Source organism: Bos indicus, chromosome 6 (assembly GCF_029378745.1).
Source record: "Bos indicus isolate NIAB-ARS_2022 breed Sahiwal x Tharparkar chromosome 6, NIAB-ARS_B.indTharparkar_mat_pri_1.0, whole genome shotgun sequence".
In the NCBI taxonomy this organism is placed as follows: Eukaryota; Metazoa; Chordata; class Mammalia; order Artiodactyla; family Bovidae; genus Bos; species Bos indicus.
Window position 1 is genome coordinate 110,829,686 of NC_091765.1, and position 25,132 is coordinate 110,854,817.

General features: G+C 35.8%; 1 protein-coding gene across 6 annotated transcripts in view; it reads left to right on the top strand.

Moving 5' to 3' along the window:
• The window catches only part of CPEB2 (cytoplasmic polyadenylation element binding protein 2), a 68,832-nt gene that overhangs the window by 40,187 nt on the left and 3,513 nt on the right, over positions 1–25,132 (top strand). For 4 of the 6 annotated variants that reach the window (XM_070791816.1, XM_070791819.1, XM_070791820.1 and 1 more), the window contains 6 exons: positions 13,573–13,743; positions 15,109–15,198; positions 20,214–20,332; positions 20,599–20,713; positions 22,618–22,799; positions 24,657–25,132. The exon at positions 24,657–25,132 is cut by the window's right edge and continues 3,513 nt beyond it. In XM_070791816.1, the coding sequence (XP_070647917.1) occupies positions 13,573–13,743; positions 15,109–15,198; positions 20,214–20,332; positions 20,599–20,713; positions 22,618–22,799; positions 24,657–24,884 (905 nt within the window). In that variant the 3' untranslated portion in view covers positions 24,885–25,132. Of the gene's footprint in view, positions 1–2,585; positions 2,610–13,572; positions 13,744–15,108; positions 15,199–20,213; positions 20,333–20,598; positions 20,714–22,617; positions 22,800–24,656 lie in introns of all 6 variants that reach the window. The other 2 variants (XM_070791814.1, XM_070791817.1) reach the window with 1 other exon arrangement.

Genomic DNA, 25,132 nt, shown 5'->3' on the forward strand with positions numbered 1-25,132 from the left:
ATATTCTAAATGAGTTTGGGAGGGGCATACTGCTTAAAGAAGTCTGTTTTAATTAAAACATAATGATTACTAGATGTGTAATGATTTTCTTTTCTCACTGAGGATTTCTGATAATTCTGATTTGGTTACAGTGGAACATATCCATGAAATTCACATAGAAATATTAGTAGGAAAGTTGAGTACACACACCATTGGTTAGCATAATGGTAGGAGATTGGTTATTTCCCTGACAGGGAGTAGGGAATGTTTCACATGGTTTAGCTTCATCTGCAGTCAGTTCTATTTTTGGTAATGTAGAGACTTGGAATCTGAGAGTTGTCCAAGAAATAAGGGCAATAGCTCTTTACAGGATTCTAAAATTCCTCAGGTATGAGATAGTTGGAGAAACTTTCTAAGTAATGTGTTCAAGCCTAGAAATGAGACGAAACCTAAGATGCTGTGAACATTTGTACATATTTTCACTATTTTAATGTTGACTAGCCTTAGCTAAGAACATAAAAACTAAGACCATAAACTGGTTATGATGTCATTAATTTTCTCAATAGATCATGAATTATGTTGTACAGTTGCTAAGTCATGTCTGACTCTTTGTGACCCATGGACTGGAGTGCCCCAGTCTTCCCTGTCCTTCACTATTTCCTAGAGTTCGTACATTATTACTTAATCATAACTTTATAATATGACTTTAAATTTGATGAAAAGTTTTATTTTCTTTTGAATATTTGACCCTCTACAACCCTGAATGAAATTCCCCAAAGCAAATTTATATTAGATTAATGCCTTTAGATAAGCAGGAAGTCCAACTTTTGATTTAAGCTGTGAAGTGCTTTGGGGCCTATTGACCACTTTGATGCTGAATACAATTATAAAGACTTCAGGGAATTCATCCTTCCATAGCCTGTTCTTGATAACTCCTTTTATAATTCCTAGTGTCTGATTTTCCATAGTTGACCGTCAGTCTCTTTGAGACCTTTTGTTTTTCTTAAGGATTACATGTCTCAGAAGACCTAGATGACAAAATTCCAAATGCCACTTCTACCACTACCCTCACCCGAAACTAATATATAGATCAGTTAAGCTATATATTAATATAATCTGTATATATACATAAACACACACAGAGGTAAGCTATATATAAATGTGTATATAGGTGAGGTAAATCTGCCAGGTTTTGAGCTAACTGGAGCTCATGGACAGGTTAAGTCTGCATTTATAGAAGACAACAGTTTGTACATAGAGTATACATTAAGTAAAGACAGTAAAATGCAGGGATGTTAATGAAGTTACTTTATATAAAAGACTAATACAAACCTTACATTTACTGACTTATTTCTTGAAATAAAAACGATTAAGACTTTTCAGGTTTGGTTCTCCCCTTTTTATTATAGGGGAACTAAGACTGTAGCCCCACCCTGTAGACACACTTCTTTATATTAAAGCCTTAGTATAATTTTTTTTAATTTTGTAAAATCTCTACAATAGAATGTGTTTAATGATGTAAAATGTTTTCCTTTGATCTTTAAATTTCATACCTTTGGAGAGACTACATTTCTGACAACCTTTAATATATATTTTGACTTGAAATTTTTCAATAACAGATTTTTCCCAGACCTAAAAAAAATCGATGAATATGAATTAAGATTTTGATTTTGATAGTCATTTTTGGTTTCCTGCTAATTCTAGAGTAGAAATACTCATAGTATACTCAGATTTGGGAGCTAAGTTATTTAAAAACAAGTTGTAGATTTTATCAAACTGATACTCTTATGAAAAATAAATTGCAGTGTTTTTTCTCCATGAGGAATCGGTAAACTGCTAGTAACATAGGTTGAAATACTTTCTGCTTTACACTGTTAAAGGTTTAACATATGTACTGTTCTTTGAAGATACTAATAATAGTTCGTATCGGAATCCCTCTTACTCCAGATGTGGAGACAATAAACACTTAGCTGTTATAAAATGTACCAGAAAGATTGAAAGCATCATTAGTCTGTCATTGATCATTTCTTCACTTAAGCAAGTTTGAACATGAGTCTTGTATTCTGTCTATCTAAGCTCTGTAAACTTAAGCGGACCAGTTCAGTATTGTTTTATTTTTTCACTCTTATGTGTCTTCCAGTTATTTTTCCATGCAGGGCTTTGCATAAAAAGTGATGTTGACCTGAATTACTAGTTGGACATTATATGCTGTGTCACTTTCTATAAGTAGAAAAGTAAGGATTCAATTCAAGTTGTCTTCATTGGGAAAAATATTTTGGATGCTATTTAACCATAAAGTGTTACATATTCCTATCCCAATTAGATGAAACAAATATACTTATTCATGAGTTTTAACATAATTGAGAATAACTTTTGTATTTCCAGTTAATTTCACAGTTTTTATATGGTTCAGATGGCACATAAAAGAGTGCTTTGTAAATATTAAAATACCTTGCACATGTTGTGTGATGATATTGAGGTAGCTCTTAAGACAAAGTAGTTCTAATTTCCAGATGCCCACATAGCTTTCCATGTCATAAATGTTTGTTTATGTGGGCTTATTTTTAGTTCTGACATTTTACAATTTGTCCTTTGTTTACATGCAGCGAGGAGTTATGGGCGAAGACGAGGTAATTCATTTCTGTTTGCTATGGTATAACTGTTTCTAATTGGGTTTTACTGATCAATGTTGTAATTATTCCAGATTTATTATGCAATGTCTGGAAACTCACTGAAAAATTGTGTTTTGATTTGCACACTTACTTGTCCAAGTTTTGAACCCTAAATAGCTTAACCTTTAAGGTACATTTTCATACTAATATGGTTATTTAATAAATTTTTCCATTATAAATGTCTAGATTTTAACTTTTTAAAGTCATTTGTGTATCTTTTAAGATAAACCTTCTGTTTATAGTGTTTTAAGAGATGTGTTTTATAGATACTACTGAAGGTGACATGAAATATGAATTTTCTGCTCTCTCAATCTGTAACTGATTGTCTTCTCTATGGTATATAATTTATAGCTCTAGTTTATTAGTTTTATGTTTGATCCAGTTGAACATGGCCAATACCAAACAGATTACTATTAACACTGATATATAGAAATCATGTTGCTCATATTTCTCTGGGTCTTAAAATAATCCTTTCTTTCTCTGTCTTAACACCACACACACATGCACTTTCTCTCTCTTGTCTCTCTCTCACACATACACATACTTTCTCTCTCGCACAAGAGTCTTCCCCTTTGGGTTCTTGTTTTCTTAAGGAAAAGACTAGGACTATGCAGCGCTGCTCTGTTCAGCTTCCTAGGAAAGCAGCTAACATTTTCTGTGGCTTAAACTTTGTTTTTCTTTTTCATGTGCAGAAATTGATAGGAAGAAAAGTAGATGTGATGATGGGATGAGAAGAAGCAAAAGTAACTTTACAATAGATTATCTTCTAGTGATGAATAGCCATACTACTTATGTGGTTATGATAAGTGCCAGTAACCGTAGTACTCATGGAAAAGGATTTTCCTTAGCTTGTAAACTCTTCCTTGAGCCATGGAGGATAGATAGTAATAACAGTGCCTTTTGATCAATTTTATGTATGTGTGCCAGCGCTTCAAATTCTTTTTATCTAGTCATGAGTGTGTTACTTTGAAGACAAACATGCAAAACTGTCACCATTGACGACAGAAACTAGTACTTTATACATGTCAGTAGTATTTCCAGTTTTGTATTTCAACGTTGTCTGAATTTAACTTCATTTTCAGAATCTAGTTTCTTGAAATGCTTCACTGACTGTCTTGGTTCTTTATTTTTCTAACTAAAAAATTAAGAGGATTTGGAGACTAATGACTTAGAAAACTGAAGCTGAATAACTTTCTAGAGATTGTTACTAGCAGCTGAGAAGAGGAGAAAAATTGAGAATTTTAGTACCTATTTTCAGTTCTATGGACTATCTTATTTCACTGTGGTATTTTAATATGGAAATTTCGTTGTCTTGAAAAAAGCCCATTTACCAATCTGTGTTTTTAGGTATTTTTGAAACTGTAGAGCAATTTAGGATTCTTGTCTTTTTATACACGTTTCATCTTTTAATCTTAGTGTGATTTATACACCTGATTTGGTATACTCCAGTATAAATGTCATAATCTAGGAAGTTCTTCAAAACAAGGTATAGGAAAATCATGCTGTTTATCTTCTTTTATCTTAATTTAATCATTGTAGACTGTGACTATATTAAGAAAAAACAAAAATTTGTGCTTTACTCAAATATCTCTGTCCTCTGGGAGCCACAAAGACTTCTACTTCAGAGCTACCTCCCAGCATTGAAAGAAAGAAGACTCTCACTTGGTTTAAAGGCTTTTGGTAGAAGCCTTCTGTAGCACAGAGCTGACAGTTGTTATACTTACTTGGCTTAGTTTAGCAGGAGCTGGAGTGAGGCGGGTAGGGCATGGTGGTGGATAACTTTTCCTCTCACGTTGTATAGCATTAAGTAATTTTTCTAGTTGTTCCTCCTAGGAGTCTGCTTTTAAAATTTTAAATTTGATAGTCAGATGAAAATATCCTGTGATAAAGCAGAATGGAAAAGAATATGAAAAAGAAAAATATATATATGTGTATATATACACACACACACATATATGTATAACTGAGTCACTTTGCTGTACAACAGAAAATTAACACATTGTAAATCAACTATACTTCAGTAAATTTTTTTTAAAATATACCCATTAGAAATAACTATTGAGAGGTCTTATTTGAGTTTGAAAGTACTTTTAACACAGTAAGTAATAAAATATATTAAAAAAAACAAGCACATACTAAAGGAGTGACTCAACAAGTAGCCTGGCTTTCTTCCTATTTTCTATTCACTGTTTCCTCTTCCTATGCTAGATGTTATAGCAGTATCACACTGATAACCTTTTAACTATCAAAGATTGCTTTTATGGGTTTCATATTTTAGATTTGGTCCATCAAAGGAAGTCCATTTATTTAGTCATTTTTCTTTTCTAAAAAAAAAACTCTCACGTGCATCAGATCTGTTGATGTGGAATGTGTGACAGTTGAGCTGATACAATTTTGGCCAAAAAATAAGACATTGCTGTTTACCAGTGTGTGGTGGATGGACAGTATTATTTTCACAAGCATTTTGACTTTATAGTCTAGTTTAAGAAGAACTATTTTTTTCTTCTTTTATCACTTTTGACTCACCTTTAAGCTCAGGCACAGAGTAGCTGTTTTCATTTAAAAGATTTCCCACTTGAGTGTAGTAAAAACTAAATTACTACCAAAATGAATGTGTATATTTTAATATCTTTAGTAATGTCAATATAAGAACTTTAAATCAAACTGACTGTGGATACTAATATATGAAATATACCTTAGGAATAATCAAAATTTAAATATGCTAAAAGTGATTAAGAAAAGCAAAGATTTCTTCCCCTGCTTTTCGTTTGTATCCTGCCCCTCAGTTCAGTTCAGTTGTTCAGTCGTGCCTGACTCTTTGCGACCCCATGGACCGCAGCACTCCAGGCCTCCCTGTCCATCACCAACTCCTGGAATTCACTCAAACTCACGTCCATCGAGTCGGTGATGCCATCCAGCCATCTCATCCTTGATCGTCCCCTTCTCCTCCTGCCCCCAATCCCTCCCAGCATCAGGGTCTTTTCCAATGAGTCAACTCTTCGCATGAGTTGGCCAAAGTACTGGAGTTTCAGCTTAAGCATCATTCCTTCCAAAGAACACCCAGGGCTGATCTCCTTTAACTAAGATGGACTGTTTGGATCTCCTTGTAGTCCAAGGGACTCTCAAGAGTCTTCTCCAACACCACAGTTCCAAAGCATCAATTCTTCGGCGTTCGGCTTTCTTCACAGTCCAACTCTCACATCCATACATGACCACTGGAAAAACCATAGCCTTGACTAGACAGACCTTTGTTGGCAAAGTACTCCTATGTATTTCTGTACCCTGGGAGCCATAAAAAGTTCTACTACAGTGCTGCCTGAGGGCCAGGGTTAGAAAGGAGAAAGACTCTTAATGTCTATCTTATATTTTCCATGTTTATTTCATTCAGAGAGTGAACATATTGGTCTGAGCTTGGAGTAGGTTTGGAGGTTGTGAAAGAAGTATGAAGTGTAACTTAAGCACTATCTCTCAATCTGAAATATTTCTGTTACTTCAGCCTATCCTTTTAATACAATAATAGGTACAGGATTAAAATGCTGCTCTACTCCAGTGGAGTAAAAATATATAGAATTATGTTAAATAACAGAAATAAAGAATCTATTTTAGTTAGTGAAACTAAAAACCACAAAGCAGTCTCTTCTAGCAGGCAAGCCCAAAGCTTTACTCAGTAGATTTTAGTATATTACATATGAAATGGGAAGATGGGAGAAATACTTGTAAAGGGAATAAAATTACAGAGCTTTAATTAGAGTGGTTGGATTTGTTCATACTGGTATATAGCCATTCATATTCTTGTGCCATAATGAATAAGTATTAATAATACATTATACTTAAAATACTGCTTAAAAATTGATCCAGGATTTTCTGTGATTAGATTTAATTTGAACTCATTTGACTCTTTAACAGTCTTGTAAAATAGCCAGAGTAAGTATATACTCCCTAACATCACTACTACCAAATCCTCTCATTACGACATAAAGGCTGACAATTTTCATCTTTGATAACTACTTTTTTCACCTTTTTATTGAATTATAATTTGCATGCAGTAGTATTGTAGAAGGAAATGGCAACCCTCTCCAATATTCTTGCCTGGGAAATCCCCTGGACAGAAGGAGTCTGGCGGGCTGCATTCCATGGGGTCACAAGAGTTGGACATGACTTAGCATCTAAGCAGCAGCAGCATACAATATTACACTAGTTTTAGATGCACAGCATGGTAATTCAGTATTTTATGGAAAATGATCACCATGGTAAGTCTAGTAACCATCTGTTACCATACAAAATTATTACAGTATTATTAGCTATATTCCCTATGCTGTCCATTATTGATACATCTCTATGTATAAACTGGAAATTTAAACCTCCTTATTCCTTTTACCTATTTCTATTTCGTTTATTCCACTTTCCTCCCCTCTGGCAACCTCCAGTTTATTCTTTGTATCTGAATATGTTTCTGTTTTGTTTTGTGTATTCATGTTGTTTTTCAGATTATACATGTAAGTAAAATCATACAGTATCTTTCTTTGATTTATTTCATTTAATGTAATTAATACCTTCTAGGTCATCTGTGTTAGTGCACATTGTAAGATTTCATCTTTTTAATGGCTGAGTAATATTCCAACAACATTGCATGAGTTGCCTTTTCTTCACATCCGTGCCAACACTTGTTATTTCTTGCCCTTTTGTTATAGCCATTCTGACAGGAGTGAGTTGGCATCTCTTTGTGGTTTGCCTAATAATTAATGATGTTGAGTATCTTTTTGTGTGTCTTTTGGCTATCTGGATGTCATCTCTGGAAAAAAGGCCAATTCAGGTCCTCTGCTTATTTTAAAATTTTGTTGTTGTTGATACTGTGTTGTGTAAGTTCTTTATATGTTTTGGTATCAACCCCTTACTATCATCTGTAGATGTCATCTCCCATTCAGTTGATTGCTTTTTCATTCTGTTGATTTCCTTCACTGTGCAAAGCTTTTCATCATTTGATGTAGTCCCATTTATTTATTTTTGCTTTTGGTGTCTTTGCCTGAGGAGACATATTCAAAGAAATATATTGCCTAAACCAGAGTCAGAGAGCTTACTGTCTATGTTTTCTTGTAGGAGTTTTAGGTCTTATATTTAAGTCTTTAATCAATGTTGACTATTTTTTTGCATATGGTGTGAGAAAGTAATCCAGTTTCATTCTTTTTGTGTAGCTATTCCATTTTCCCAGCACTGTTTTTTGAAGAGACTGTCTTTTCCCCTTGTGTGTTGTTGCCTTCTTTGCCATGCAGATTAATTGATCATGAGCATGTCGGTTTATTTCTGAGCTTTGTTTTCTGTTCCACTGATCTGTGTGTCCTTTCTGTGTCAGTACCATACTGTTTTTATTACTCTAGCTTGGTTGTATAGTTTAAAATCAAGAAGCCTGATACCTCAAGCTTTGTTCTTCTTTCTCAAGACTGCTTTGGCTATTCAAAGTTTTGTTTTTTGATTTTGGGGGGGTTCTATGCAAATTTTAGAATCATTTGTTCTAATCATGTGGAAAATGCCTTTAGTATCTTAATAGGGAGTGCATTGAATCTGTAGATTGCTTTGAATAGTATGGAAATTTTAACTATCACTTCTAATCCATGACAACAGTCTATTTTTCCACTTATTTCTGTCATCTTAAATTTCTTTAGCACCTTACAGTTTTTAGAGTATAGGTCTTTCACTTCCTTAGTTAAGTTTGTTCATTTGTATTTTATTCTTTTTTATGTGATTATAAATGGGATTAGTTTCTTATTTTCTCTTTCTGATAGTTTATTAGTGTGAACTCAATTTTAACCCAAATATATTATGTCTAGCAATTAGTTTACAAAGACATATAGGGTACTAAGTTTTAACTGATGTTTTAAAAATTAAATATCTTATTCCCTGTGAGAAAGGACAAACCTATTATTGGGGCAAAACATTTTTAAGTAATAAATATAGCTCCTGTCTTAGTTCTTTGGAGAAACATTCCGGATAGTGATTCTATCTAATTCCACAGGTGGTGCTTGAGAGAGATCAGTTCCAGACCTATTTCTGTTGTTTTGAAAGTTTTTTTTTAATCCTTGCATATGAAATAAAATTCATGCCATCACACTGGTGGGTTATTTAACCCAGTGGAGTGGCTGCTAGGATCTTGAGGCATGGGAGGAATATTCTTTGTTAATAATAATACTTTGTTTTGCATTTGCTTTAATTTTTAAACCAACAATCAATAAATAAAAGTACAGGATATACATTAAAATCAAAGAACCATGCTTACCTTTAAACTATAAACTGACTAATTTTTTGCACAAATACTTTGTTTTCCTCTCCTGCCTGTCCCTGCTGTGTTTCTGTGTTGGGAAATGTCTTTATTCTGGGCATCCAGAATAAGGCTACAGTCTGAAAAGCAAAGTATAATGATTAATTTTGGGCATATTAGCATAGCCACCAGTGTCAAAGTTAGTAATTGCCCATTACTTCTCTAACTGCATCCATCTGTGCTACACATACACCTGCACACGTAAGAGGACCAGATATTGAGGAGTAACTGTCAGTCATACAAGCATATATGTAAGTTTGTCTTTAGTTCTGTCTTCAGTTTAAGGATGCTCATAGTAGAGTTTTTATTATTGCTTGTATAGAACAGCAGTTTTTATATGGATATAGAGAAGTTACATGCATTCTCTAATGATTTTTTAAAAAATACTTTAAAGTGAGTAATTTGAATCATGATTGTATGGGTATGTGTTAGTCGCTCAGTCATGTCCGACTCTTTGCAACTCCATGGACTCTGCCAGACTTCTCTGTCCATGAAATTCTCCAGGCAAGAATACTGGAATGGGAAGCCATCTCCTCCTCCAGGGGATCTTCCCAACTCAGGAATCAAACCCAGGTCTCCTGCTTTGTAGGCAGATTCTTTACCATCTGAGCCACCTGGGAAGCCCCAAAGGATCATGAAATCATGATGCACATCATAAATGAGGCTCACATTTGTGGTGGCTGCAGTTTTTCTCACTACAAAATCTTTGCTGATTTCCTGGTTTTGGAGAAGGTGTACTTTTGAGTCCTGTTTACAGGAATATGCATTCTATTATGTTGCTTTCATCTTGAAAGGAGATCTTGGTGACCTGTTGAATAGGCCTGGCAACATAGAGGCCATCTCACACTCTTTCACTGGCAGTGATTGGCCAACGTTGTGTAGTCCTATTTTTCTCTTTCATCTCTTATTGCTTATATCTATAATATTTATTGTAACTACCATAGTTACTTTTTAAAATTTTATTGTACATTTTAGGTATCTTAGTGTAAGCTAATTTGCTTGCATTTGTGTTTGTAAGTAGAGCTTTTCCTAACTTATTTTATAACCCTGATACTAAAACCTGACAAGAATATTATAAGAAAACCGTATACCAGTATCCCTCATGAAATAAAGGTAAAAATTCTAAAGAAAATATTGATAGACTGAATCCAGAAATTTATAGAAATGGAAAATGTATCATGATTAAGTGGGATTTATCCCAGAAATGTAAGATTGACATTTGAAAATCACTTACTATAATTCACCACATAAACAGAAGGAATTAGAAATACCATGCATATGTGCATGCCGTAGAAATACCACAGATATAGAAAGCATATCTGATAACATTCAGCAGCTATTCATGATTTAAACAACCTCTGAGGAAACTAGGAATAGATGGGAATTTCCTCAGTCTGTTAAAAACCGTACATTTTGTGTTGATTGATGTCTGCTTTTTCATACTTAGTATTGGTAATTTTAGTTTTCTTTTTTTATTCTTTCTTAGAAAGTATTTTTGAAGTACATGGAAGGCATAATTATTTAGTGGTTCTTCTTTTATAGTCATGTTAATTTGGGTTACAGGGAAGGATAATTGGAAAGATGAAAAACAGTATTTTTGTTGATGATACATGTTTAGTTAACTCCTCTTTTAAATGAGTATTTAACTCTAGAGCTTTTATGGCTTCTAGAAGGAAAGTGGTCGTGATTTCCCAGCAATAAAGATTATCATGAGTATGGCCAGTATATGACATATTCCCAGCCTTTTCATTGTATCTTCTGTTCACCTGAACTTTGGTTAATAGATTTGAGACATAGATTACACTTAGATCTTTGATAGTTACTATATTAACTGCGGTATTTTAGACAGTATCTATAGTTAGAATACTATAGTTAGTAATGCAGAATAGGGCTTCCCTTGTGGCTCAGCTGGTAAAAAAAATCTGCCTGCAATGCCGGAGACTTGGGTTCGATCCTTGGGTTGGGAATATTCCCCTGGAGAAGGCAAAGGCTGCCCACTCCAGTATTCTGGTCTGGAGAATACAGAAAAATTCATTAGTATATAATGAGTATACTTAAAATATTATAGTTAAGAGAAAAATTTTAAGTCATTTTGGGTCACCTCTCTGATATTGCTTATATAGTGATTTTCTTTATCACTGCATTCAGTATTTCTGTTTTAAGTATTGGCATGTCTGAAATAAGTATAAAATTTGGATTTATCGTTTTAATCAAAAACTAAATATTGAGGTTGTTTCTCTACCTCATCTTATTCTTCTTAAAATACAGAATTATTCATTTAAAGTCCAACCATAGAAAGTTGAACTAGTTATTCATAACTAATATTACTTGTGATGGTTCTTGATGAGGTTCTCTTTAAGGAAAATAGTTTCATTTTGAAGAGCTTTCTTTCTATTGATCACAAGGAATATTGACATTTGTTTTTCATGGTCTTTATTCCTGATAGCAAAGGTATTGGGAAAGTTAAATATTCATAGACTTACTCAGTGAACATGGGTATATTTCAGAACACCTTGTTAAATTGAATTTGAATATGCAGAATAATTTGTTTCCTATACCAAATATGATCTTTCCCCCTATTTTTGATCTTATAAAATTAAAATTCTTATTTCTGACATCTAGCTAGCTATAGCTCACAGACATGTCACCCCCTCCTCAGCCCAACAACCCCAGTTCTATGCAGGCCATCACATTTCAGACTGTCTTTGTTATATCATTTGCATCATTATGTACCATACTTTTCAAGATGATAGCACATTAATGACACTTTATATTGAATATTTATAGTTTATATTAAGACATACTACAGATTATATGCATTTTCTCCTCATTTAAAAAATCCTTTACTGCATCTTGAAGGAAAAAAAAAAATACCTTGCCTACATCCTTATTTTCTTTTTCTTTCTGTAATAAACTTCTTCAATGTCTGTACTTCACAAAACTCTACCAGCAGCTTTACTAATGCTACTGCCTTCAAAGATCATGCATGTCTTCAACTTGTCATTTTTCTCAAATCATTATCTTAACATCTCACATTGTTCCTTCATTGCTTTTTTTATTCTTTGATTTCTCCCTTGTAAGTTTCCTGAGGTGCTCTCCTTATCATTTCTCACTGGGGTTCTTATCAGTGATGTTATAAAGAACATTAAGCTCTCACCAGTTTACTGGTGAGTTGACCCCAGATTACTTGCTCAAAAATGTGACTCTTCTTTCTCCACATTTCTGAACATCTCAGATGTGAAGCTTGTGAACTTTCACATGTCTAGGATGCAGCCCTTTCCTGTCGCAGTTTCAGGTCTTTACTCTCCTTATATTTATTTAGTTAATGATTTTTACCACTCATATTCTAAAACCTTCTGATTCCTCCTTTCCATTCTTTTTTTCTGTTTCATTTCCCATCTACTTTTCACTGCTTCAGGTACCTCCAACTGTCCATCCTTCCTGAATTTTTTGAAGGACTTCTGATTGGCTCATTTCTCACCACATTAACCATATTTGCCAAAAATACAGGAAAAGTTATTATCGTGCTTGAGCACCTGTTTTTTGTTTGTTCCTTTTTGTTTTGTCGCTGACTAAATAAAATATGTCCTTTAGCCTGACATTCAAGGTTAAGTGTTCTGTCTAGCCCAGGGTGCTTTTCTAGCTTTTATTTTCCTTTTTTGCAACATGTTTCAGCCAACATGACTCTTATTTCTTAAATAAATTCATTTTCTCCTTCTCTCTCTTATGTTTCTCCTTCCACTTGAAATATTTATTCAAAACCATTTTCTTACAAATATTCTACTAGCCTACGTTTTCTTAACTCTATTTTCCCCTGTTACCACAACTGCTATCCAGTTTCACTTGGGGATATAAGAAATTGCCTGTTTATTAGCCAGGTTACTCCCTTCCTCCAGCACACTTCCTCTGAAGCACTTTAGAGACTGTTTTACCAGGTCATCTTACTTATTTATTTATTGTGATCCCCACAGAATCTAGCATCAGGATTGCTACAGAGGATTATATAGTCTGTTCCTGTACAAGGGTGTGTCCTGAAGGGTGGGCTCAGGTGGGGATCGAAGTCCTGGAGGGGAGCCTCTTCTGTTTTGCATTTGTGCAGAATCTCTGTCCACCCTGTCATGTAACTGACACACATGCAATACATCAGGATCTTATATGCAAGTGTAACTTGGTACTTTCATCCTTCTTTACTGTGGTCTGCAAGTGTTTTGTTGTTGTTGTTTTCTTATCAGTTTAGTCTGTGTCGTTTCTGTCTGCCACCAATTTCTAAAAGGTTTCTTCCATTACATATCCAGTTTAACCATCCCCATACAGCAGATTCTTGCTGTTTTCCACAAAAAATCGAAATGATCTAGTGTTTGTTCATGACATAATTGTTATCATATGGCCGTGTTTGTTTCTAACTCATCGCTCAAACAACGTCTCTCCTGAATTCAGGTAATTGAACGTTTAAGCTATCCGAATGTTCCTTAGTTTTTGATCCCTATGTCACTTTCACTTTTTATTTTTTCACTTTCATTTTCAAGCCTTTAATTGTTGCTTTTTATTCCTGACTTTTATCACTTTCTTAGATCTGAGATTCAGGTTATATTTGTTCTTATATTTTAGGTCGTTCTTCCCTCTTTCCAATAGATGATGGCTTGCTGGATGATGGGCATAATGATCAAGTTGGTGTTTTAAATTCACCCACATGTTACTCAGCTCATCAGAATGGAGAGCGAATAGAACGTTTCTCTCGAAAAGTTTTTGTTGGTGGTCTTCCTCCAGACATTGATGAAGGTAAAATGATGACTTGTGATACTAAAGAAAAAACCTGAAATATAGTGTGAATGGGGATCTAAGTTTGTTTCTTTACTTTGTATATTTTACATATCGTTACTGTGAGCATTTTTTTATAAATCAGATTTTCATTTAGTTCATATCTGTTATTTTTAAAATATAAAACATATTTAATTACATTAAACTTTTTATTTTATATATTTATTTAAAACTTTGAAAAACTTTTTGTATGACCATAACACATATGACCAAACTTTTTGTATATATGTAACTTAACCTTTAAAACTTTTCATAGTTTTATGAAAACTTAAAAACTTTTCATATGACTGTAATGCATGCACGCGCATGCACACAAACCCACACACACACACACACACACAATGAATTAAAGGTAACCAACCATGCAGCTTTAATGTATAAGAATCAAAAATTAAACTTAAGTGTAAATGTACTTTTAGAAACAGATAAAAGACTATACAACCTAAACAAGGAATGGAATGGAAACAGTACATAAACAGGAAATTCAGATTTTATAAAGAATAATAAGCATATGTAAAAATTATCCTGTGTAATAATAACTAAAGAAAGATAATTCAAGATAAATGTAAAATACTGAAACTAATACTTGTGAGACTGTGGGAAATATGCCACTCTCGTTTACAGTGTAATAATAGAGAAAATAGTACTACATTTTGGGAATTTTTTTCAGTTATAATTCAAATATCCACAGACTTATTCTGTATACTGATCTGTACCAAAAAGTTTCCATGTGATAAATAAGTATGAACGTGTCATTGAATTTGACCTCTACATCTTTCAGTGAAACTACCAGGCATGTATAGACCCTAGTATATTTTAGAAATATTAAGGCTTTATGTGTCTTGTTCAGCAGACCTTTTTTTCCCTACAATATGTTACTTTATCAAGATCTTTATGGATCTTTAATTTGATATAATGTCGGCATGTTTTTCAAGTCAGTGTTATTTATGATTGCTATACTGTCAATCCCTTAGTGTCCATATGGTATTATATAATATTTTAGAAGTCATGCTGAACTGATTATTCTAACCAATATGCGGCTTAAAAACTACTTTGACTAACTAGATTAAGTTTTGTGTATCATTTTAATGATGATATTAGACATTTTTTCTAGCATTTATATTTTTGGGCTTATATTTATATTATCTTGGGCTATATGGTACTTTAAAATATTAAATCTTAACATGTTTCTAGTATTTATATTCTAGTTTATCTTAGGCTATTTGGCACTTTAAAATATTAAATCTTTTAAAATAACAAAATACAGATTTTTTAGAATGAATCATTAAAATTAATTCCTAATGCATGTTACTGTACTTTCTTAAGATGAAATAACTGCTAGCTTCAGAAGATTTGGGCCTTTGGTCGTGGATTGGCCTCATAAAGCAGAAAGCAAGTCCTATTTTCCACCAAAAGGTAAGAGGGTTTTTTTGTTACTATTTGCTAAGGAATAAGTTATATGAGAGCTGAAGAAACAATTGGTCTTCCCTAGTGGCTGAAAAGGTAAAGAATCTGCCTGCAATGCAGGAGACCTAGGTTCAATCCCTGGGTCGGGAAAACCCCCTGGAGAAGGGAATGGCTACCTTCTCCAATGTTCTTGCCTAGAGAATTCCATGGACAGAGGAACCTGGCAAGCCACAGTCCTTTCCCTTTCACAAAGAAATAATATCAATTACTCTGTGTTTTCTTTTAGAATTGAATATGAGTACATCTTTGTATTAAAAACTAATAGAGTAATTTGTAGAGGTCGGTAACAATGTATCGAGTGAGGCAGAATGTTTCTGAAAACTGTTGCACTTCAAGCCAGTCAAGAATCATCAGAGACTTGCTATGCCTTCTCTGTAATGATTTGATAATGATTTCAAAGGCTTGTATCAACAAATATTTGAGTCGTTTTTCTGCCTAAGGTATCCTTCTCAGTAGCTTGGGCATAGACATATAAAAAAGTGTCTCCGCTCAGTAAAATTAAGAAATGTATCAGTTCAGTCACTCAGTCGTGCCAGGCCTCCCTGTCCATCACCAGCTCCCGGAGTTTACCCAAACTCATGTCCATTGAGTCAGTGATACCATCCAACCACCTCATCCTCTGTCATCCCCTTCTTCTCCTGCCCTCAATCTTTCTCAGCATCAGGGTCTTTTCAAATGAGTCAGCTCTTCGCATCAGGCGGCCAAAGTATTGGAGTTTCAGCTTCAACATCAGTCCTTCCAATAAACACCCAGGACTGATCTCCTTTAGGATGGACTGGTTGGATCTCCTTGTAGTCCAAGGGACTCTCAAGAGTCTTCTCCAACACCACAGTTCAAAAGCAGCAATTCTTCTGCACTAAGCTTTGTTTATAATCCAACTGTCACATCCATACATGACCACTGGAAAAACCATAGCCTTGATTAGACAGACCTTTGTTGGCAAAGTGATGTCTCTGCTTTTTAATATGCTGTCTAGGTTGGTCATAACTTTCCTTCCAAGGAGTAAGCATCTTTTAATTTAATGGCTGCATTCACCATCTGCAGTGATTTTGGAGCCCCAAAAAATAAAGTCAGCCACTGTTTCCCCATCTGTTTGCTATGAAGTGATGGAACCAGATACCATGATCTTCATTTTCTGAATGTTGAGCTTTAAGCCAACTTTTTCACCTTCCTCTTTAACTTCCATCAAGAGGCTCTTTAGTTTTCTTCACTTTCTGCCATAAGGGTGGTGTCATCTGCATATCTGAGGTTATTAAGAAATGCATGAAGTGAGAATAAAATACAAACCCATGAATATTTCAAGTTGTCCTTAAGTGTTCCAGAGATGACAAGAGAGTAATATATACTCTGTTGGTGAATTTAGATAGAGAAGAAAACGAATGGTCAGGAAAAACTCAGTTACATAAAGAGATAAGATGTGCAGAGTTACGTATTGCTAGGATACTGCAGTGACTGATCCAGAGAAGAGACATCACAAATGGAGCTAATATTCATTTGAGCAAAGTGATGCCACCATCAGTGGGCAGAGGAAGAATCACCTGCCTGGAGTGAGCAGGGGGAGAGAATTTAGCCTGAATCCAGCCAGTCGTGGCAGATCCTCATAGGTGAATGAAAGAAAGGGGTAGATTGAAAGACTTTACTTTGAATATCATTCAAATGTAATTTTAGAAATAAAAAAGTACACCATTATTCTCATGGCTGAGTGGATTTTTCAAGCCTGGGGAAAAGACTCCAGTAGATCTATTGAATAAGCTGATTTCGACTCTGGGAAAGGAAACATGTCAGAGTTATTGGCATCCAAAAACCAGCTCAGGCTTTCTGGTGATAAATTGTTCAGGCCATCTCCACCTTTATCATTGAGAATTATAGAACTCCTATGAGTGGTGTCGTTTTTTAGAGAATGGAATAATGCAGTGATTTATATATATGTGATTTATATATATACACACACACACATATATATGTATACACACACATACATTAAACTCCAGGAGTTGGTGATGGACAGGGAGGCCTCGCATGCTGCAGTCCGTGGGGTTGCAAAGAATCGAACACAACCGAGTGACTGAACTGAACCGAACCTTTAAATCTTATGGAATCCTTCGAGCCTGGATCTCAGGCAGCTTTTAGAATCTACTTATACCTATGGACCTCTCTCCATGTACTCTAAATTTTCACATGATTTTGGACTTTGCTGGATCTGGAGGTCTTGCATCCTTGGTTTAGAGAGAAAGCTAGCTTCATGTTGATGTAGATGTTCATTTCCTAGCTTGGTTTTAATCTGTTGTTCAGTGTTATGATCTTGTCTTTTATAGTTTATTTTACCAAATGTTCAATAAAAATGCCTGTTAGTTCTGGACGTTTCTGCCTAAATTACCATCATCCTTTGTCTGGACCATGTCAGACATATGACTTAGTCTGTCCACATCTCCGGATATCCCGTGTTTCTCCCACAACACAGCATGAGTTATATCTATTAATGTCAGAACCTATTAATTTTGAATTTTTCCAATAATCTGTCAGACTGTGTCTTTACTCATCTTTGTATCCTCAGTAATTCATGGGTTGAAATTTGCCTAATAAGTGATATAAACAACTAGAAATACTATAGGATGGTTTATCCTTTGGCCTGAAGTAGGTAGAGGAAAGCTTCACTGTGAAAATTTGAACTAAATCTGAAGGAGATTGTGCAATTTAGATAGATTAAAAAAGCTGTTCAGAAGAGTTACAGGCAGGGATTGAAGTACAAGTTTAGAAAGGTACTGGAATTAGTTTCTATCAAGACAGGTACACATTTTCTGCATGGACTTCTTGTTCAGATAAGGGGTGGATTTAAGCCTAGTCAGATAGGTTGATTTCTGATTTCATGAAACAGAAGAGCTGCTGTCATTGTTACTATTGCATTGTTATTGTTATTGTAATTTTGTGGTGTTATTTTCTCAAACTGAAAACAAGAAAAACAACAAAAAATCAGTAGTGGCAAATCATAGTATTTTGGTACAGTTATAGTTGATTGTACCCATTGCCAAAGACCAGTGTTCCTAAACCTTGCACGTTCGTGCATTTTTGTCATTGCTGGAGTTCATCATTCCGTGGTTTGGAAAACACTGGTGTAGAAACATCCAGTTGATGAAGTTGCCTTGTAATTGAGGTAGTGACTTGAGCCCTTGAATGCTGAACCGCACTTATACACACCTGTCCTTTGCAGTGAATAAGGTTCACCTTGAGTAAACATTGTTGTTCGCCAAGTCATTTGGGACTGTTTGCAACTCCATGGATTGAATGTAAACATTAGCGTGCACTGATAAATTCTAAAGAACATGTTAGGTGGTATTTTTGGTGAGACTATTTTAATATTTAGTGGCTTGCCTTAGCTAGATTAAAATTTATCTGCCATATTGCTTAATTTTTGTGATACAAATATTTATTTCCTAATAATCACAAAAATAATTTAGCAATTTAAAATATTAATATAAAAACTAACATCATAAAACATAACATTAAAAATTTAATTTAAAATGCTCTTTTAGTAAATTGATCTTATACCCCTTCATTATTACAAAACAGTTATAGCTCTCAGAACCGTAGCTTGTATCAAAATTAATGCCTTCACATATAGAAAGCCAGTCTTTATTTTCTCATTTTTTCCAGATGTTTCCAACAATGATAAAAGTCTAAGATATGTTTCTGATCTTGCATAATCATACACATGGAAGTTTCTATTTGTGTAGAAATAGAAATGGTTTGATTGCTTATTTGTGCAATCAAATATAGTAATTTTATTAAAATGAAGTACTTCTTTTGTGTGTCATATCAGATCTTTGTGGCACTGAAAGTGATTATTGGCAATAAGCTGTGTTTTTTTTAACTTCTAGTAAAACATGAACTCACTCTTCCCATTGTTTAATGGAACAAACATGGATGGCCTGTATGATGGCATTTTCATACTGGGACTAGATTTCATTGCTTTAAATTTGTTTGCATAGAAATCTTGTCAAGGGAAAGGGGTGTTTTTAGGTCACTTATAGTTATCTGCTACTGGGAATAATCACATAATAGTAAACTTGTAAATTTTGATGCCTTCTTTTTATAATGAAGTCTGTTCTGCCTGATGGATACATAATATCTGATTAAAGATTGACAACTGGTTGTCACAAGGAAAGGAGGAAGGGCATATTTCCAAAAAAGCATAGGAATCTAAGCAAGAACTTGACTCCAAAGTACAAACCCAGTCTCCATACTGTTTGGAAAAAGTGTTCTGCTGCTCAGCCACTTTGAGACTTGATTTAAAAGTCTGACCCATCCTGAAGGAATCTGTTTCATTCCAGCCTCCCTAAGAGAGTTTTCTTAGTATCATTTAGAAGTGGTCAGGTTGACTATGGAATTTTCCCCTACTTACAGGAATTCCAGGGCCTTTCCACATGTGCTCCTCCCACCTGCCCAAGAGTATGCTCTAGAACTTGTCTTTCCCTGAGGGCACCTGAAGAAAATTGTAGCTTCTGCTGGACTCAACTGGTTAATCCAGCCAAATTGTTTAAGGAGACAGTATCAACCTTAGAGCAGATCTAGGTTTGCAATTAATCAACCAACTACTTGCTTATGTGACTGGCTTTGGGCAAGTAATTCAACCACTTGACACCTCAGGGTTTGTTTTGTTTTTCTTTTTTTCTGTAAATTGGGAATAATGTTTCATGGACTTAGTCTGAGAATCAAATATTTATGTGAAGCTCTTAGTACAATATCAGATACTAAATGCTCTATATAAAGTAGTTAATTTACCGAGTGTTTGTGTTTGTGTGTATTCTACAGGTTGTTGTGTTCTCCAATAGAAATGTAATGATTGTAGTCCTATTTGATAGTTCATTTTTTATCTACTTCAAAGGTGTGTGTTTTCTAAACAGTACTGAAGTTTGGGATGAAATCACTGACCTTGACTTACTGCCTCATTTTCATGGCTGTTACAGGCTATGCATTCCTTCTCTTTCAAGAAGAGAGCTCAGTTCAGGCACTGATTGATGCTTGTATTGAAGAGGATGGAAAACTCTATCTGTGTGTTTCCAGCCCAACCATCAAGGACAAACCTGTAAGTAAATGCTACTCAAACTTGAAGCTACAAATGAAAGTTTTCCAAAAACTGTTTTGAAATGATTATTAGTGAAAAAACTACTGCATTAAGGGTTCGGTTTTTAAAACTTCATATAACTTACAGTATCTAGATTACAATATTAACAATTTGTTTCCCAAACCATCTGTCCAAAATTCTGAATTATGAAAGCACCACAATTGGCAGAAAGCTCATCAGCTATTAAAGCAGCGAGACCTAAGGCCGTAGTATCATCTTCTTCACAGGTTCAGATCCGTCCTTGGAATTTGAGTGATAGTGACTTTGTGATGGATGGTTCTCAGCCTTTGGATCCTCGAAAAACAATTTTTGTTGGAGGTGTTCCTAGGCCATTGCGGGCTGGTAAGTAGAATGTTAACAAATTTTGTTTCTTTACAAAAATCATTTAACATGAATTGATTCAGTAAACATTGGGCACCTATTGTGTATATATCACCACTGGATCAGCTAAGGGCAGATTCTCCTCCAACAGCTGCTTGCTGGAGAATCGAGACAAATTCTAAAAACTGCTCTTGAGACCATTAAGGAACTGGAGAATAGGACAACCATCTATCACTATGTATAGCTAACTCCAGACAGACTCTATAAGAAGAATCCACTCAGGCACTTAAGTCTGCTTAAGTGTAACTGTCCAAGATGTGAGAATTTGGGGTCTGTTTATTTGATGCAGGTTGATTCTGATATCTGAAAGACACTTTAGATACCTGAATGACAGACTTATGTTCATCAGTCATCAGAATCCAGAGATCTACCAGAAGATGTCATATGGTACATAATTATAGACATAAATGCCCACAGTACAAGCAGGTTTTATGATACTGTGCACCCTTGTGAAGTGTGTTAGCTCCTTGCATCACTGAGAACACCCTCTTCCAGTATGGGAGGTGCATGTTAAAGGACTGTTCACACGTGCAAATACTTACAGGTACACCTACTACAAAGACGCACTATAGGAAACAGAAGGGCATAAAGCAAGGAAACGTGATGTAGCCTAATATTTTCAAAATACCTGTATTTGAGCTGACATATGAAGATTGAACAGAAGGAGTTTGTGTGGAGTGTGTTTCAGATAAAGGGGTCAAGCATATTCAAAGACATTCGGTGGAGGGAGGCCAAGTGCATCAGAGGGACTGAGGGGAGTCCAGAGTCACCACCTAAGGTATAAGGAATGAGGGAAGAGACACAGAAGACACTGAAAAAGTAAATAGCAGTCAGATCATAAAAGTCTAACAGCTAATTTGATATTTATCCTCAGAGCAGTGGGAAACCAATGAAGGGTTTTTAAGTAAAAGAGAGAGACATCATATTTGCATTTTTGAAAGACTAGTTTAGCTGATGACTTGTGGAGGGGAGAGTTGAGTTGAGAGTAGATATAGGTGGACCAATTCTGAAGCCTGTTATTACAGTCCAGGAGACAGTTAGCAGTGGCTTGGATTAGTGGTGGTGGTAGTAGAAGAGCCAAGTGAACAAGTGTTACAGGTATTTATGAAGTAAATGCAAAGGCTCAATCTCAATTTTCAGTCTTAAGCTACTAGGTAGACAGTGGTACCATTACTAAGAAGATCAAGAACACTGGAGTAGGTGGAAGAAGATTGTGGTTTTGAAGACTAGTTTGTGCCTCCATTCAGAGTTCCCAAGCAGAAATTTCAGTTAAGCCATTGCCATCTGCAATATCTTCAAGAGAATCACCCTTGGTGCTGTTTTGAAAATAAACTTGGGGGTGGGAAGAGCACGGATGAGAAACGAAGTGATAAAGCTATTGCCATGATCTGATGAAAAATAACGGTACCTTGAAACAGAATGTTAGTCATGGAGGCAGAGCACTTGGATTCTAGATATGTCTGGAAATCAAGTTCATGGGATTGCATGCACTGAGGGAAACAGAAAAAATAGGAAGGATGAAGCCAAGCCTCTTGAGTTGGCAACTTCATCTTTTCCGTCACTTACTGAGTCAGTGAAAACACACTGGGGCACGCATAGACAGGTAGTGAAAGGTCAGGAGCACCGTGTAGGACGCAGTGCCTGCTACAGGGCCTGTTAGATATCATATGACTGGTCCAGTGGGCAGCTGAGCAGTCCACTTCTGTGGTGAGAACAGATGGTCCCTAGTGTGCAAGACAGAGGACTGGATCTAGAAGAGAGCATTATCCTATTGACTTTCACTTAAAAAAAAAAAAATACTTTAAGACTGTTGATTCATTCACTGTGTTCTCTCCCATTTGATGTGCACTTCTTTTCTTTTCCAGTGGAGCTTGCTATGATCATGGACCGGCTGTATGGTGGCGTGTGTTATGCAGGGATTGATACAGATCCAGAGCTGAAATATCCAAAAGGTGCTGGTCGAGTTGCTTTCTCCAATCAGCAGAGCTACATTGCTGCCATCAGTGCCCGGTTTGTTCAGCTTCAGCACGGTGATATTGATAAACGTGTAAGTTGCATATTGGAAAATCATTCAAGTCCTGTAAGCTGCTGATCCAAAGCTTACTGGGTTTCCCTGGTGGCTTAGATGGTAAAGAATTTGCCTGCAATGCAGGAGACCTGTGTTCGATCCCTGGGTCAGGAAGATCCCCTGGAGAAGGGAATGGCAACCCACTCTAGTATTCTTACCTGGAGAATTCCATGAACAGGAGAGCCTGGTGGGCCACAGTCCATGGGGTCACAAAGAGCTGGACGTGACTGAACAACTAACTTTCACTTTTTTTTTCAGGTTTATCCTAACCCTAACCATGAAATATTAGGTTGACCAAAAAGTTCCTTTGGGTTTTTCATAAGATCGTACTGAAAATGCACTTTTTGACCAATACAAATGTAAATAAAAATGTTATTTCATTACTTTCCTATCAAATGTTCTACAGTTCTTTTTATCAGTCAGCTAAGTTGTTTCCAGTTTTTTGTTATTGTATTTGTTCAAAATAATGCTGAAGAAAATACCCTTATATGTTTATTTTCTATACACATGCAAGTATTTCAGTAGAATACACTCAAAATAGAAATCATCAGGTCATTATTTTTTTACCTTGGGCAAACCAAGCCATTTAAACACTCAGTTTTCTCTCCTCTCAGGAAGTGCAGAGATCTTAGACTGCCTGGCACTATTCAGTCAGACAGAAGCAGTAACCTGTCATTCATAAAGTTCTCACAAGCCAGAAAGTAAGGCTGTTGCAGCTAATAGTGGCCAGTGCTAATTCACAGAGTATTTTACCAGGTACCAAGCACTGTTTTACATGCTTTTACTTGCGTCATCTAATCCTCACAACTCTAGGAAGCAGGGTCTGGTGCCTTTCTCATCGCACAGGTATGGAAACTGAGGTCAAGAGCTTTAGCATCAAGAGCTGACTTAAGTCTGAGACCTTCTCCTGAGTCACACTGTCACAGTGGGACTTTGACTTCTGTCTTACTAGTTCTCAGAAGTCTAGACATGCCTTTCATAGAATCATCCACAGCTCTGGTTTAGTGGTACCAGTTATTTATGAGCAGGGCACAGCTCTCACCTGCAGTAGAGCAGCATTGCCAGGACCAGGGGCTGTTACAGTTGTGCCATCTCACCGGTGGGGCTGGGAAGAGAGAACAAAGGTGTAAGTGCATTTGTCTTCCATGCCCTGCTCATTTTAACTCACGGTTACCCCCACCTCTGAGAAGATCAACACACAGGTGTGTTAAAGATGTCAACTTCAAGAAAGGTGAGGGTGGAATGTTTTGTGAATCAATTAGGATTTTACAGTTTTTATAAATTATTTTTTGTATTTGGGGAATAAAGTGATGTAAATAGTATTCAATTAATAGTTTTCAGAAGAAACATATCAAAATACAATAAAATTACCAAACTAAGTGCTCGTTGAGTCACATGGTCAATTATGAACCTAAGACCTATAAAAAGATTACTGCAAGAACAAAATGATGTACTTTGAACCTACAGGGTAGTGAAACTGGGCTTCCCTCATAGCTCAATTGGTAAAAACTCTTCCTGCAATGCAAGAGACCTAGGTTTGATTCCTGGGTCAGGAAGATCCTCTGGAGAAGGAAATGGCAACCCACTCCAGTATTCTTGTCTGGAGAATCCCAGGGACAAAGGAGCCTGGCAGGCTACAGTCCATGGGATTGCAAGAGTCTGTCATGACTTAGTGATTAAACCACCATGGCGGAACTATCACGCTAAGAATATGCCTCTTCCTTTCAGCATTGAGTGCTGCTCCATTTCTCTAGAACACTGCATGAACCTCTTAAATCAGTGCTAAAGTGGGGTCTGAAGCAGACTTGACAGGACTTGTCTTCCCTCTTTTTCTAGGTGGAGGTGAAGCCATATGTGCTGGATGACCAGATGTGTGATGAGTGCCAGGGCGCACGCTGTGGTGGGAAATTTGCTCCCTTTTTTTGTGCCAATGTCACTTGCCTGCAGTATTACTGTGAGTTTTGTTGGGCAAATATCCACTCCCGTGCAGGACGTGAGTTCCATAAGCCATTGGTAAAGGAAGGTGCTGATCGCCCACGTCAGATCCACTTCCGCTGGAACTAAGAACAGCTGACCGGCCTCTGTTCAACAAGGAAAGAAAGGGTGCATGTGGCTTACTGTGTCTGAAGATACTGACATGCAGAAGAAATAAGTGCATTCTTCTGCTTTCACCCCAGCTATCAATACATGCATCTTTATCAGCAGCCAAAACACTACAAGCCTCTTGTTTTTCACCAAAACCCTACATCTCAGGCTTACTAATTTTTGTGATATTTTCATGTTAAAATAAAATGTTCTTTTGTATTTTCTCC